This window comes from Nannospalax galili, unplaced genomic scaffold (assembly GCF_000622305.1).
Source record: "Nannospalax galili isolate Female #2095 unplaced genomic scaffold, S.galili_v1.0 scaffold271, whole genome shotgun sequence".
Taxonomy (NCBI): domain Eukaryota; kingdom Metazoa; phylum Chordata; class Mammalia; order Rodentia; family Spalacidae; genus Nannospalax; species Nannospalax galili.
The window spans coordinates 4268602-4285370 of NW_008331789.1; the positions used below are offsets into that span (position 1 = coordinate 4268602).

At 44.6% G+C, this 16769-nt stretch overlaps 1 protein-coding gene across 4 annotated transcripts in view; it reads left to right on the plus strand.

The window, feature by feature from the left end:
• Prom1 (prominin 1) overlaps window positions 1-16562 on the plus strand; it is a 122263-nt gene extending 105701 nt beyond the window's left edge. For 3 of the 4 annotated variants that reach the window (XM_029560520.1, XM_008826882.2, XM_029560519.1), the window contains exons 20-27: window positions 1025-1105; window positions 1236-1304; window positions 2700-2792; window positions 7239-7354; window positions 7842-7865; window positions 8255-8323; window positions 14845-14884; window positions 15455-16562. In XM_029560520.1, the coding sequence (XP_029416380.1) occupies window positions 1025-1105; window positions 1236-1304; window positions 2700-2792; window positions 7239-7354; window positions 7842-7865; window positions 8255-8323; window positions 14845-14860 (468 nt within the window). In that variant the 3' untranslated portion in view covers window positions 14861-14884; window positions 15455-16562. The remainder of the gene's footprint in view (window positions 1-1024; window positions 1106-1235; window positions 1305-2699; window positions 2793-7238; window positions 7355-7841; window positions 7866-8254; window positions 8324-14844; window positions 14885-15454) is intronic. The other variant, XM_029560521.1, reaches the window with a different exon arrangement.
• Window positions 16563-16769: the final 207 nt, after the last annotated feature.

Genomic DNA, 16769 nt, shown 5'->3' on the forward strand with positions numbered 1-16769 from the left:
GTATGTCCTTTTCTAGCTCTTTCTGCACCATGATTTTTAGGATGAGGCCTGCAGTTGTGTGCTCCCCTTCATGGGCGTCCAGCCAAAGGTGTGAGTCGGGGCAGAACTCAGTTGTAATTCACTGCCAGCAGTGTTTCCCCAGATCTCTGTACAAAAGGGACCCTTTTTTCCTATTGAAAACAAGCAGTCATGGGTTTGTCGTGGCTGTGTTTTTGTGTGATACTTCAACAACTGTCAGTTTTAGAGATTTTAAAAAAGAAAGAAAAAGACAGGTGTAAATTCTAGCTTCCCAGTATGCTTCCTACCTGGGAACCTTGAAGACAGCTAGCTGCCTTCCCTTAAGGGAGCCCAGCAGTACCTTGTGAGTTCATAAGCAACCAGTGGATTCTTATAAAGATCCCAGTCAGGCCAAGCATGGTGGTACATGCCTTAATCAAGTCCAATCCGTTCTACATAGCAAGTTTCAGTCCAGCTGGAGCTACAGGGAGACCTTGTCTCAAAACCAACCAACCAACCAACCAACCCAGCCAGACATCTAGCTTAAAAGCATGTCCTCCCTCTGAGTTCATCTCCTTCTCCTGACCTTAGAGGGGTGGTGGCCCAGTCACCAGACAGCTGACTTCCCATCACTTGGGTTCTGCATCTCTGGATGGGTATAAATAATCCCAGATTGAAAATAGTAGAGGGAAAACGTTTGTGTCTACATCAAACGTATACAGGCTTCTTGGTTGATGTTATCCCATGAACAGTGCAGTATGTCACCTACTGGTGTAGCATGCACATTGTACTAGATACTAAAAGTAGTCTAGAGATATTTAAAGCAGACGTGTGGATGTGTGTTTTATGCCCGTGCCACACCATTTTATAGCAAGGACTGGAGTGCCTGCAGACTAAGTGAGTGTAGGGTAGGGATCCTGGAACCAGTCTCCTTTGGATCAGAGTCTCTAATTGATTTGCAAATTTCCTAATTAAATCCTTTTATCATTTGGTCCTTGCTGACTCTGACTGTTGCTGTGCTTTCCAGGAGAAAGTAAAGGAGATCCTTTCCTCTTTGGATTCTGTGCAGAACTTCCTCACCAATAATGTTTCCTTCATCGTCATTGAAGTGAGTTTTCTTTTTTAAAGCAAATGTGTAGATGAGTGGTTGTGTGTGTCAGTAGTCCGTGATGAAGTGTCCTAGTTAAGTGTGCTCTAGTTGTTTTAATAATCACGTTCATCTTTGGTTTCTTTCTAAGGAAAGTAAAAAGTTTGGAAGAATGATAGTAGACTACTTCGAACGTTATCTGCAATGGGTCTTGTATGCTGTAAGTGGCTTTATCTTTTATGAACATGAATGGCACCGCATCATAGGAGAGTCATTTTCTAGTATCAAATCTGGAGGAAATTAAATTCCCAGTAATTTGGTTGGAGATGAGTGAGGGTGTTACAAGTTCTGGAGTACTTGTTCAAAGACTCAAGGAAGCACACACAAATAGCAGATTATCAGAGGATATGATTTGAAGGTACAGTGAGGTACAGAACAGATTCATCGCAGGGAAGCAGCTCGCAGCTGAGATGGACTGCTCAAGGATGTGGGTTACTGGTAGAGGCTTCCTTTAATGGGGTTAGTTGCTTGCAGTGGGATATGGGTGGTTTTCTGTTTTTATTGACTGTCTTGGGTTATATAAGCCTTTGTTTACTGCACATGTCCTTTCCCACGATTCATCTGATTTTAATCATATGCATGCCAATTATGCATGGGCATGTGATGGTAAGTAGGGTTTTTCCCCCCTAAAAGTTCACTCAGAGGACACAGTTTGTCTTATTGTACATATATCCAAACCAGTCCAGGCTGGATCAGGCCCCTGCCTCTAGTTCCAAGATGTGTTCCAGAATATGTTTGAGTAGAAACAGAAGTTACTAAGGGTTGTTAGGGAGGAGTTACTTACTGCATTGTTTGGAGTGGGATACTTGTACAGCTCAGCGGGATGCGGGTGGGGCTTCTGGGTTACCAAGTGCATCACTAGGAAAGGGTGTGCATACAACTCAAGCAGTGCCCCAGGTTGCTGAGTTTCTCCACACTTGCCTGCTTCAAGGGGATTTTGAATATAGGGACCCGAGACCTTTGGAAGAGGCTCCCCAGGTGGGAGAATACCCCTCCCCCAGACCCCTCTCATCCTTTCATTCTCTCGTAGTTTCCTAGCTCTGGGTAGGACTGAAGCTCTAGGCTAGGGGTGTGTGCTTCTTAATTCTCTGTGCAGTCCAGTAGGCTGCATCTTCATATTCCAGACATCCCATCAGGAGACTGGAAACTGAGGCCCAGAGGGAGTAAGGGTCATGCTATAAATATATCATTTCACCTACTGTAGAACTCACCCATTTGCATCAGCTGTCAGCTCTGTGTCTTTGAAGACCTTGAGGTGGGCTGTGAACCCAGTCAGGGGTTTAATTCTCTGTGCAGTCCGGTAGGCTGCATCTTCATATTCCAGACATCCCATCAGGAAACTGGAAACTGAGGCCCAGAGGGAGTAAGGGTCATGCTATAAATATATCATTTCACCTACTGTAGAACTCACCCATTTGCATCAGCTGTCAGCTCTGTGTCTTTGAAGACCTTGAGGTGGGCTGTGAACCCAGTCAGGGGTCAATGGCACATCTCATGGTGTGAATTTTTGTGAGTGTGCCTAACTAAGTGTTTGCCTATGTTTCCCACCCCACAGGTCACAGAGAAAATGACATCTTGCAAGCCCATGGCCACTGCACTAGATTCGGCCATCGATAGTGTTCTGTGTGGCTATGTTATTGACCCTCTGGTAAGAACGTCATCTTTCAAAAACAGGAGACATAATAAATTCACCATCTTTAATCTCCCCTCCCTATCTCCCAACATACACACATTGTAACGCACACTATAATATTAGTTTCCTGTTTGGGTTTCTTTTGTTTTTAGAATCCAGATCCTAAACTCTAAAATTCAGCAAAGCATGGTGCTACACACCCACAATCCCAGCTATAGAAAGCTGAGTAAGGAAGCTCAACAGTATTAGCTCAGCCTGGTCAACTGAGTGAGACCAAAGAAATAAGTGTGGCAATAAAAAAGTGCGTGTGCACACACACAGGCACACATCACTCCTTGTTTCTTTAAAAAAAAGTTGTTATTTTTATCTATTTTTATGTGTATGAGTACATGTATATGAGCGTACCTGTAAGTGCACCCATGTCATGCAGTGCCCATGGAGGTCAGAAGAAGGAGTCAGATTCCCTGGAACTGAAATTACAGACGGTTGTTAGCCACCGTATGAGTGGTGGAAATCAAATCTGGGTCTTCTGCAAGAACAGCCAGTGCTCTTAACTGCTGAGCCAGCTCTCCAGTCCCCTGCCTTGTTCCTTATGAAAATTACAAAGTCAGGAGATACCTGTGGCAAAACTCCTCTTTGTCTGAAATAATAAGAGGGGAACAGTCCTTGCTGTGCTGGTGGCTAGTATTCAGAGACCTAATGCAGCCGTTTGTAAGACCCAAAGCAACTCCAAACTTAAATTTTAAATCAGATTTTCTGTTTAAAGCCCTCTGGGGTGGAGCATCGAGGACTGTAAGTTCCATTCAATCAGGTTTCTCTCTCTTATACTCACTCCTCTATACACTGACTCAAAAGGGGCCAATTCTCTCCTCTCTCAGTAAGCATAGCAGTAGTTTCCTGTTAGTATCGTGAGAAAGATGCCGGTCTTTATGCTCCAGCCCTGCATGATGGGGCCCCCACCCATCCATGCCTCATTCTGTGCTGTGTGCTGACCTTTCACCCTGTGCCCCACATTCCTTTCTTTCTGGTATACTAACACACAAACGCTCAGTATTATTGATTACAGTCTTCAAGTCTCAGTTCAAATGCCTCCCCCTCAAGGATTCTCTGATCTACCAAACTATAAGACTCCTTTCTCTACACTCCCACAAAAACTGTGCTTTTCCTATAAAGATACTACTGTGTCACTGCTGCTGAATTCCTCTTTGTGTGTATCTCTTTAAGATCTTTTCTCCAAGACACATCAGATTCTACACCCCATCAGCAGAGGGCCCACAGGCTTGCTGCTGTGCCCCATCATTGTCTGCAGAGCGTTCCTGTTGCATAAGTAAGGACACTCAGCCAGCTCTTCTTCCTGTACATCCACACTGCTGGGTCTGTCCATCTGCATCCTCATTCACATGTGACTTGACCTCTCCTGGAGTCTGTCCTCTACCCTTTCCCACAACCGATTGAATTACCTGACTGTCAGGTAGATAACCTCTCTTCTTAGTAATCTGGAGACACACAGGGGTGGGAGGCCTGGAGACTTTCCAGGGCAGGCCATTTGAAGGCTGGAACTTTAATAGGTGCTTTAAAAGGTAGGGAAATGCTCTGGGCATCCATTTCTCCAACAGAATGAACTACAGGTTAGTCGGTGTTTCTTTCGTATCCTGATTGCTCTCCAAAGGATTGGGATAGCCTCCAAAAAAAGAGATAGTGTTGTTATAAAGTTGTAAAGACTCTAAACAAGGTTTAAAATGTAGACGTCCACTAATAAAAACAATACTGAGGGAAAGGAAAGCATGTTTATTGGAAATTAGGGGCCAGAGAGGTGCCACCAAGATGCTGCCCTGAGCTCCCCCAGGAATGAGGTAGACCAGCCATCTGTGTCGAGAGGACCTGGGCCTCTGCTGTTGTGTTCTGCATCGCAGTGGCTGAGGAGGGTTACCTGATGTCAGGACATTATCCTAGGGTTGAGGCTCACCTTTGAGGTGGTTGTGGGTTTCCAAAGCAGGCCAAATGCAAGGTGCTGGCCAGAAGTGGCATTCAGCCTGTGCTCGATGCCCACAGGGTCCTTACTGGCTGCTGATAGCTACACCTGCTTTAATTCATTGGTAAAGTTAAGCCATTTTGAGTTCCACCCTGCAAAAGTTAATGGTTTGAACTGTGCCACACCAAGAACAAAGGCCCCTCCTCTGGAAGGAAGAACAGGACTTAGCCAGAGCTGCTTGCTGCTTCCTGGGAACAAGTTCAAGGTGGTGAGATGAGTTTCAGGGTTTAAAAAATTTTTTCATTAGGGTTAGCAAGATGGCTCAGCAGTCAAGAGTGTTTGGTCCTCTTACAGGACCTGAGTTTGGTGCCCAGCACTCATGTTAGGTGACTCACAACTTTCTTTAACTCCAGCTCCAGGGGATCTAAACCCACTTCCAGCCTCTTTGGACACCTACACTCGTTTGCACCTACTCACAGATACACACAGATACACAAGATTTAATGTTTTCACTAGCATATATGAATTAACACAATAAAGGATTTGTGGCATTTTTGCACCTGTTTTTATCACATTCACCCCCACTCTTAGGCCCACCCACTCCTTCTGATCTCCTTCCTCTTCCCATCCAGTTCCCCTTCCACTTCCAAGTCTTTTATGACCCAAGGAGTTTTATTAGGGTTCTTTACAGGAACATGGTGAGGGATTATTGGAAGACGCATAGGCACCTTACCAGTGGTACACTTCTGGGGAAAATTTCTTTTCTTCCCCCACCAAACCACCTGCCTATAAACTCCCAGGGAGAAGCCCCCGCCCCATGACAGGATGTTGATGGGTCCAACTTTGTTCAGATAATCATAGCTGCTGTTTGTTAAAGAGTGCAGAGGTCTTGTTATGCCTGGAGGACAGCCTAGCACAGCACCCCACCCTTCAGCCCTGACATTCTGCTCCCTCTTCCATGATGTTTCAGGAGCCTTGAGAGGGTGATTTAGATGTACTGTTTGTGGCAAAGCCCTCAACAGTCACTTATTCTCACCACTTTGACCCATCATAAGTGTCTGTAGTTACCACTGTTTACTATAAAAAAGGAGTTTCTCAGACCAAAGCTGGCAGTAGCACATCTGTGAGCATAAACACACCTATTTAGAAGGTAATTTAATGTCCACTTAATAAAACAACAGCAGTAACTTCCCTCACTAGGGCCTAGGACCTCCGAACCGCAGGCTTTTTTTAGTCCAAGTTTACAGTACAAGGTGTGAATCACCTCCTGGGACGCAGGCCTCAGATCCAGTCAGAAATGGTTGGTTAACCCTCTAACAGCCTTACAGGTACACCATTGTACCTATGGGAACATCTTGTCAGCTAGCAGATGGTGTTGCACACAGGGTCCACAGCTGGAAGACCATTGATGGCAATTCTCCAGCAGCAGTCTGTGTAACACTTTCTGGCACTGCAATGCCTAGTCTGCAGGGAGGAAGCTTCCAGCTCAGGTCCGGCTTGACTTCTCCATGTTCTCCAACCAGATCATAGACTCTTACCACCAAGTCTGGTCAGCGGCCAACAGCAATGACAACTGCCTGTATTATATTGCACAGGGACTTCTGACCAGTAATTCTCAGGGAGGTAGCCCAGCCCTGACACTGAGATTTTCATTTAAAAATGTATGGCATCTGAGAGTACCTTTATCTACCAGCCAGGGTACTGCCATCAAACTTTAAAAAAATATTTTTAATTAGTATTAGGTTTCCATATGACTTTTTCATACATCTTTAGTTTTGATCGACCTCCCATCTCCCTCACATTTTCAGGAAGACACAGTCTGGGATTAAGTATAAAGTATGATTTATAAGTATTAGTATTTGAGAAAACATGATTGAATTCATAGTTCAATTCAGCCTGTGGTGAACCTGCAGGATGGGTTAAAGATGGTACAGTCATCGAGTCCATGCGTGTGCTGAGCACCACCATCTTCTTGACTGGACCGTTATGGGATAAGGGTGTTTTGGCTCTTCAGATATAGAGCAGAACTAGAAAAGGTCAACTGGCCTTGTTAGCATCAAACAACTCCTAAAGGCCTGCCTGCTGGCTGCTGTCTCGGTTAGACAGTCGGTCAGTACTATTATTATTATTATTTTTTTTTTTTTGGTCTTTTTTAGACGGGATCTCCCTGTATCCCCAGCTGTCCTGGAACTCAAAAAGATCCACCTGCCTCTGCCTCCCAAGTACTGGGACTACAGGTGTGCGCCACTACACCCAGCTAAATTATCTTATTAAATAAAGAAAATCAAAAGATCTGCTCATGTTTTTCAGAAAGATTAACTAGATTTTAGTAATGCATAACACTCCACGTGGTGGCTGGCTCATGTTAGGTTCACACATGATTTTAAGAACAAAATAAAAACTTTAAAATTAAAAAAAAAAACACCTTATTCTTTCTACTTCTGCCTTCAAGCATTTGATTCTCCTGTTTTGTTGATTTTAACCCCCAGAACTTGTTCTGGTTCGGCATAGGGAAGGCCACCGTGCTCTCACTTCCGGCTGTCATCATTGCGGTTAAGCTGGCCAAGTACTATCGCCGGATGGAGTCGGAAGACATGTATGATGAGTGAGTGTGGGGGTGTCTTGGAGGCTGGGGGCATGTCCTGTGTGGTGCTGTCCTTGGAGAGGTGCTGAGGATGAGTTCACAAGCTTGGTTTTTGTTTAAGTACTGGGCCATTCCTTTTCCGCTGTTTTTATTTGTTTTCTGGATTTTTTTAACCCATTTTCTTCTGATCTAACTGCTTCTCCCCTCTTATTTAATCTCGGCATCCTTAACCAGCCTTCCTCTCTTTTTCAGCTCCTCTGACTTGGGGACTTGGCAATTTACTTTATGATAACTATTGTTACTACTTTGTGCTGGCCCTGCAGCCTGCCTTGTGCTCTCTGTCTGGTAGACGTGCATGCTTCATTTTTTCTCACTTCCTCATCTTCTTGTGTCGTCTCTGGAGTTTGCACATCAGCATCCACCTTGGAGTGAAAATATGGGGAATGTAGTTCGTGAGCTTTAATAGTGGCAAAAAAATAATCCTGTCTCCCCTTTTTGTATTTTGTAGTGTTGAAACTGTACCCATGAAAAAGTAAGCCTTTTTTAAAAACTTTATTCTCAGATGGGATGGGGAGGTTTTTATTTTTACATAATAGACTTTCAGTTAACTTCCTAATACCTTGAAATGACATTGAAAACAGCTGGGTAAAAAAAGAATTAGGACATCTCTTAGAAAGGGTTGGCACATAAAAGGTGCATAAAATGAATGTTTTATGTGCTAAATTTATTAATCTATAAAGCACCTGTGTCCATCTTTGGTTTTGAAAGAGGGGGTATAAATATGCCCTTTAACCTTCTTTACAGATTTAGCAATTTGTGATGCTCGTTTTTGTGATGCTTACATTGTCTTTGTGATCCATACCGTAAATACTTCATGTTAGAGGTAACTTGGTGTTTCTGGTATATTTACTTTTGTTACAGTTTGGAAAATGGTAATAATGGTTATCATAAAGATCATTTATATGGTGTTCACAATCCTGTAATGACAAGGTAAAGCAAAACCTGAAAGTGCATGCCTGGCCTGTGGTCTGAACCTTCCTGTCCCCTCTAGACCTGACTCTGAGCCTTCTGCATGCTGTTGATGTCCTTCCCGCCTTTCTGCATGACTCTGTCCCTGGATAGCTGTAGTCACACTCTGCATAGCATTCTGTGTTGTTATAAGTTTCCACTGGATTTCTCAGTAATGGGGCTGTGCGGCATCTAAACTTTAGTGTCATCTTAAAATGCTGAGTGACTGTAGATCCTCTGGATTAAATGCATGTGCACGTTTCACTTAGCACTTCTCTGTACCAAATGACTAAGTAGCTATGGTGTCAAAGCCTTCCCACCTCCTTCTCTTCCTTCCCTTCTCTTCAGTAAATTGACCAAATCAACCAGAAAAACTCCAACTTTCCCTCCAAAATCCTTATGATTTTATATTCCCTGGAGTTAGGGAAGGAGCATCCTGTGGGTCTGGATTTGGCAGGTAACTTTGAACATTACCAGAAAAAGAACTACTGACTTTTCCTCCAAAACCCTTATAATTTTATATTTCCTGGAGTCAAGGAACTTTGTGTGGGTCTGGATTTACCAGGCAACTTTGAGCACTACTTGCCAAATGAATTCTGCTGGAGTTCCACTAAAATTTCAAACAGACATGTCCACCAGAGAGCAGGCTTTCTGCTGAGAAGTGTGGTTCTCGCCACACCTGCACAGAGATTGCTCCAAGCCAGTGGTCAGCTCCTCAAGGGATATTTATTGCCCCCAGGTGTAAATGAGTGAGTCCAACATTGGTACAGGAGGTCTACCTTGTCATAGAAGACAACACTCTGTGTGGGACACTGACACCACATCACCTGAAGTCCCTGGCTTGGATTTCTCAGCAGATGTCCCCACACAGGTTTGCCGTTCCACTCAGAAGCACCATTATCTTAAGCAGTGTTGCCTAGAAAGAGCAGATGTTCTACCTCTGTTGGGTTTCAAGAAGAACAGAACCAGAAAGTTAGTAAAATTTGTCCTTTCAGAAGTATAAAAGATTTTCTTCAACTTAGAACTTGGAACATTCTAAGAACTTAAAAACCTCTTGTTTTAATTTGTCATTTAGGAAGAAGAATATCATTTTAGTGTCTGGGCTGCCTTAACAAAATACTCTATTTCTTTCTCATGGTCCTGTAGGCTGGGGGATTGTGAGGTGAAGGTGATCTCCGCCCCCAGGATTCAGTGTTTGGTGGGGGCAGAGTTCTCATAGATGGTGCCTTCTCATTGTGTTTTTTCACTGTGGGGATTTGTGGAGTCTCAATTCCCCAAAGCCATCATACTTACCAATGCCATCATCTTGGTGATTAGAGCTTCACTTTGGGAATTGGGGGTGTGTGCTTTGTGGCCACAGCAGGAGTGGGGACAACAGCAAAGAGGGACATTAAGGTTCTGGAGTAGGGAGCCAGCCTCGCCGTATTTGCTACTTTCCTCCAGTATGCTGAACTGCAGGAGTGCTGTGTTGTGAGGTTGATTCAGGACAAGCATCAGTTCACCGGGTTTATTCCAGGACAAGTGAACGACACTGTGGCCCTCGTTATACACTGGCCTCCCTTGTCATGGAGCGGCAAGCTTGGAGGACGGCTTCCATTCATAGACTGGAATTTTTCGGGTCAGAGGAAAGCTCCCTACTGCCAGTGCTAGCCCAACATCAGCTCTTCTAGGACTGCTGAGTTTTTAGAATTGGCTTCCTGTACTTGCCTTCTGAATGTGACATCTCCAAATTCTCTCTGTACCAGAAAACTTCAGCTTGGAGGATGCTGGAGAGAGGCTAGCGTGTGTTGGAGGGAGTGGTCGTTTGGGTCTTCTGGCAGCAGTGCTAAGATGGAGTTTGGGGTACAAGGTGCTTATGAGGATCCATAGTTGTGGAAGGAAGAAGGAAATGTCCAGGAAAACTCACAGAGCCTCAGCCTACCTGTAGGGAACTCTGGAGTAAGCATGGCCTGTCAGGAATTGCCATCATGGGCCAAATGAAGCCTTTGGACCTCACTTCCCTCAATCATGGGATCTGGGCCACCTGGGAAGGTGGAGGCCCTCGGGTAGAGAATTTTGGCAGGAGAGCCATGCCATAGGGACTCTGGCAGCAGCACCATCTGCTGACCACACTTCCCTGTTGATTACAAACCTGTCTTAGAATAAGGTGAAGATGCGCTGCCACAGGTGTGGGGGAGGTCCTGATCGGCCTGGTAGAGTGTGCCGCATCTGCGAAATGCTTCTGCCACGGAAAGAGAGGACTGTTTGCCAGTGGTAAGACAGTCTCTGAGGACCAGGAACCTCTTCGCTCAGCTGTGTCACCGTGGACCCTTTGCCATTTAGAAACGATGTCAAAGCCACCAGTTGTGTCCAACCTTTTGACATTGTGACACTGGCTATCATCTGCAGAATTGATGCTTAAGAACTGCACAGTCAAGTTACAAACAAAAATTGCAAAGAAATCTGGGTATAGTGGCACACGCCTTTAATCCCAGGAGTCAGGAGGCAGAGGCAGGTGGATCTCTGTGAATGGGAGGCCAGCCTGGTCTACATAGCAAGTTCCAGGCCAGCTGGGGCTACAGGAAGACCCTGTTTCCAAAAGACCAAAAAAAAAAAAAATTGCAAAGAAAAAAGTAAGTTTACAACTTTGTGTTGGGCTCATTCATGGCTATCCTGGGGTACAGCCCACTGGTCATGGGCTGGACATGCCGACTGAGCATTAAGTAATCTTCATCCTTGTAACTGAGTGCTGAGAAAAGGCAGGATTTAGTTGCCATTATCCCTCTTGCTGTGCACTGGTCTAAGCCCCCAGATGCAAAGGACGGGCATATATCCTCTTAAAATCTCAGTAACACAAGAACAGAGTCTCTACTCAGTGCCATGGGCCTGCTGTCTCCAGAGTAGAACACTTAGTTCTCCAGGATAGTGGTTCTCCTGGATTACTAGTACATACCTGTACAACTGGAACATGACAAGCCTCACCGTATTTCGGATCTGAGTTACTGCAGAGGGAAAGGAAATGACCACGAGCTAGAACATGAAAAGCGGATGTCATTCTAATGAATGATCAGATGTCATTCTAATGAGCATTTGATCTTGGGTTCCAATCAGATGAAAAACTCCGGCTGTTTAAACACGTGATGTCGTGGGTGATTTTTGTGGTAATTCTGCTTGTGGTATACCTTTGGAGGATTTGCAAGGACACAGCTCCAACACTCCTGTGAAGACTGCAGCAAGGACTGGGGTGGGGCTGGAGGTCCTTCATCCACACTTCATTGGGAAGCTGAATTCCTTTGAGCTTCCTGTAGGATAGCTCCAAGGGCAGGTTGAAAATACTTTCTTCAATAAGAGAATATTTGCCAGCTCCTCCTCTTCCCTGAAACAGCTGTCTTAGTGACAGTTGCACCAGGACTGACCCCTCCTTCCTGAGCTGCCCACTGTCCTGTGGGAACCTGGCAGGACTCCTGGGTAACCTGCTCTTCTGGGCAGTAGGAATACACAGTTAGATTCAGATCAGAGCACTGGTTTATTTTCAAGAGGTGAGTAAGAGACACTTTAGAACCCCAGGGACACTAGGAAATCATCTCTGGGTCCAGTCCTCACTCTGCAACCTGTGTCATTATAGAAATGCTAACGATGCCCTTAAGCCTCAGTTTCCTCATCTTTTATTTTGAGACCGGGTCTCCCTGTAGCCCCAGCTGAGCTGGAACTCCTTATGTAGACCAGGCTGGCCTCAATCTCAGAGACCCCCTTGCCTCTGCCTCCCACATACTGGGTGGGATTAAAGGTGTGTGCCACCACATCTAGCAGTTTCCTTATCTTTAAAGGGGGCCAATAGAAGCCCTGCTTGCCTAGAAGTTGTGAGCATCAAATGAGCCGCCAGTGGTCACATTTTTACTCCTATACCACTAGAAATCTTATTTAAGAGTCTAGTTCATGATAATGGAAATGCCCTTGTCTTCTTATTACCCTGTCAATTCTGATAGAATCCAAAGGTGAGTCGAAAGGCACCTAGTTAATCTATAGCCAAGCCAGTTCCTCTCAGTCTCCCTGCGTTACACCCATAGAGCCTCAGATGATAGAGACCATCCCTAGGAGAGGCCTGTAACATAAGCCTGGGTACCTCCTCCCTTCAACGTGGTAATGGTACTGTGATTCTGCCTGTAACCAGGACAAAGCTAGTTCTGAGAGCAAAAGGGTCAGCGCTCCAAGAAGGTGCTAGACTCTTTAATAAAAGCCTCCTGCAGGACACTGACACTGAGCAAGTTAGGGACAGTTTGACCACAGCTATTGCTTCACGGGGCGCTGCTTGAGGAAAAGTTCCATAAATAGGAAGCATAAAGTGGTGAGCTCCGCTTCACAAAGTAGTTTGTCTCTCCTTTTCCTTGTCTGCGTTATTCAATGCCTGTGCACTCACAACGTCTAGTGAATCCATTGCATGGGATGTGCTGGGTCATTTGCTTTTGTTTAAGGAAAAAAGCGGTGAGCTTTCTTGTAAGTTTTGATGCCTGGAACATTCTACATAGGGCTGTTTCTGCCTCCCACACGAAGTCTGCACGTAGGGGAGGCAGTTTCCTCCGAGGAAGTGTGCTAGTGACTTTTCTCCCTGCTGTGACAAGGAGTGGCTTAAGGAAGGGGTTTTTTTGGTTCACAGTTCAAAAGTGTGAGTCCATCATGGTGGGGAAGGCATGGTGACAGGAACCTAAGGCAGCTGGCTGGCCACGTGGCATCTGCAGTGAGGCAGCAGAGTGATGAATGCTTGTGCTCAGTAGCTTTTTCTCATTTGTTTAGCCTGTGGCAGGTCTTCCCACCCTGATTAGCCTAACCTCAGACATGCCTAGAGGTGTATTTTTATGGTCATTCTAGGTCCCATCAAATTGGGATTCTAGGGATCCGCTCAACTTCCCAACATGGTACTTGTACCTTTCTCTTTAGGAATTTCTGTAGGGTTTTTGGGGGGAGGGGTTATTGTTTTTCTGTGGAGGGGAACACACTTACTCTGTGAAGCTCTGGTCTGAGAAATGAGGACAGAAAGCTTCTTTTGGGGGACCAGAAAGGCTGAGCACCAACCGTGTGCCAGTCCAGCTGCCCGGGCATTAGGACAGGACATGCCCTACATTATCCACAGGGTCTTCTAGACACCTCCCTCTTACAGATGGACTCGTGGCTGTAAAAGTCATGGTCAAGGTCCCACAGCTAGGCAGGGCTCAGCTAAGGGTTGCACTCTCCTTTCGGCTCTTCTTCCAAAGTCCAGGGGTGTCAGATCTCACCACAGAGGAAGGAAGACTGCAGAGAAGTGTGAAGAATTTCCCATTTTCCCCCTAAACACTACCATGTTGACAGTAACAAATCAAAGGCACATGATGTCACCAGGGCCGTTTTCACTAGAAAGATCAGTCTGACTTTTTATGAACTCCCCCCCTTACTTTTTGCTGTTGTTGTTTGTTTTGGGGTTGAGGGGGTTGTTTTCTGTTTTAGGGTTCTATTTTGTTTTGTTTTGAGACAGGTTTTTACTCTGTAGCCCAGGCTCTCCTGGAACTCACTGTATAGCCCACACTGTCCTCAAACTCACAACCATCTTCTTGCCTCGGCCTCCCAAGCACTAGGATTATGGGCATTAACCACTGCACCCCGCTTGACAATTTTCTTTCAGATGTTAACAGTGTTGAGGAAAAAATACACCATAGTGTCCCTATGAAACATGTCTTTCAACTTTTCCCTTATCACTTGAACTGTAGAGGGTATTCTCTGTGCCATGTGCCTGGGGATGCTTTGGGAGAAGTGGGAAGGGCCCTCAACCAGAGGAAGAAACAGGTGGATCCCAGCAAATGCTAAGGTAGCTACATCTTCCTAATCTGTACATGCCTGGTCTGGGTAGGCCTTATGGAAGGTGCCTGGAGGCTCTCCCACTGTGTGGCCATCTGGGTGCACCAGACCTGAAACACCCTCCAGGTGGAATTCTCCTGCCTCCCCTTTCCTAGATCATTCTTGGTGGGCAAGGGCTTAATCATGGAGAAACTTCAGAGGATGATGGGGTTAGTGTTGGTTGTTAGTCCGAGAGCCACTTAGAGGACATGTGCACATCTGGACTTACACCTATGAATTCACAGTAATAGGCTTCCATCCAGCAAGATCCCTGCAGACTTCCATAGGCTTCTGCTCCCTGGTCCTGGAGTCAGGCTTCAGAAAACCATTCATGGACAGGAGCCACCTGCTGCCATCTAGTTTCTGAGGCTCTGATGTATTTTACACAGATTCTTAGTGACTCTTACCTGTTAATTGTAGAATGTAAATTTTCAGCTATATGCATCTTTGTCTCTGTCCTTATCATGCCCTTTCAAATGCAGTACAAATAAATGCTGACAGCCATGCTTTAACTGACACTTTTCCCTCAGTAAACTTCCTGAGGTGTGGTCTGTATCCATCTATAACTTCAGTCACATCCTGCCTGTTGGCACAGAGGTGATAACCTACCCACAGCCTAGCCCTGAGTGTTACAGTTCTATATTTTCTTTGTTTTTTAGCCCATCACGTTATTAACAGTGGAAGTTGAAATTACTTGAGGTAAGTTTAATACTTTCATTTAAATGAATCTATAGGACTATAGATTTTAGTTTAAACATTAAATCAGTGAATACTAACATTCACTGGAAAATATAAGTAAATGTATAGGACATAGAGCACGGTTTTAATTACATAGACTCCAGTACTATATGACTAGATATGTGTTCATGTGTATATGTAGATACATATATACATAATAACAGTGTCTATATGTGGAGCATAAAATAGCATGTTTTTAAATGCAGTAAAAAAATAAACTTCAAATACCCTGCACTAACATGCACATTGAGTGTTATGGAATGAAGAGATTTTTAGATACTCTGATATTTTTAAACACTGTTTTACAGCAAACATTTCTGTGTTTATTCTGTTGAAAAAAAGAAATCCATGTCAGAAACTAAAATCTAAACCAACAAGGAGATGATAGAAACAAAGCCAGGTGTCCGTCATCCTGGAGCAAGGTTTTCTGACATTTTTTCATCTTTTCTGGCAAAGCCATTAGGGTTCTGTATTCCTGGTTTCTTCTATAATCCAAAACCAGTCTAAAATGTTGTTTGATATTTGTTTCAGCATCAAGACAGTCCAAGTGGAAAGGATTCCAGACTTCAGATAGTTTCTGAATCTTCTAGAACTTTCCAAGTCCAGGAGGAAGTGTGGTAGCAACTCAGGCAGGCACCAAGAATACAGTGCCATTGGTCTTGGCAAGTGCTTTGTTAGGAATGAACAGTCACGTTTGTAATCCATGTGTCCATCACTAGTCAAGGATGACTGTTCCCTTCCCTGCTTATTTTTGCTTTTTGCTTTTTTATACTGAATTTCTATTTAGACCCGAAAACATATGGAGTGTTTGTTTCCATTGGATATACTTCTCTGTGAGACAGCTATTCAGATGTCATAGCTGATTCCTAACTTACTTCCATATGTGGAGTGTGCTAAACACAAATCAGTTTATAGAAAGGATATATTTTGTGTATAGTAAATTGTATATATACCTTTTTACCACAGTCAGAGGTTTTTAAAACAAATATGAACTGTAGATTTTCTTCCAAGTGAAGTAATTGTTGGGTCAGGGTTGACATAGTGGTGCTGTTGAAAAGAATCCATTTTCACCAAAAAACATGTGAAGCCTGCAGCACGTCCACCTCTCGGATTCCCATCAGCTTGTCCGTGATCTGTCTGGTGTTTGGAAGCAGAAGGCAAAAGCAATCACAGAAAACCCTGCTCGATACCACCAACAAATTCAGAACAGAGAGATCTTCAGAGACAGAAATGCTCCCCAGTTGGAAGTGGAGTTATTTTCTCAGATGCCTATCCCAGCACACATTTCAGTGAAGCTTTCTGATTTGTAAGGATGAGCATTAAGTGACGGGTCACCTGATTATTGGTGGGAGTCTAACCTCAGACGTGAGGCACTCCGGGCCTGATTCTGAGAGATAGTGTGAATGGAGCCTTTGGAGTTTGGTCCTTAGAAACACATGGAAGCACACTTGATGTGTGTGTGTGTGTGTGTGTGTGTGTGTGTGTGTGTGTGTGCTGTGGGTAATTCATGTTGAGTCAGCAGTAATGGGAAACTGTCAAGCCAACATGAGCATGACATCCTACAGCTAAAGGGGCAGCTTTACACCAGGCCTTTCCATGCAAGACCACAGTTGTGAGTCATTTCAATAAAAAGGAGCTTCAAAGCAGGGTCTGTGTGTGGCTTCCTTGAGTAGTTCTGAGTCTGTATGATGCCTGTGGATGAAATCTGGGCTTGTGTTCCATGATTATTCCACTGCTTTCCAGCATTAAATCACCACAGTGCAGAGCTGACAGACTGTGTCACACTTCCTCAGTCACTTGTTTAGGATCTCAGTTTTTCAGACCTAACAGTCACTGTTCTGGTGAG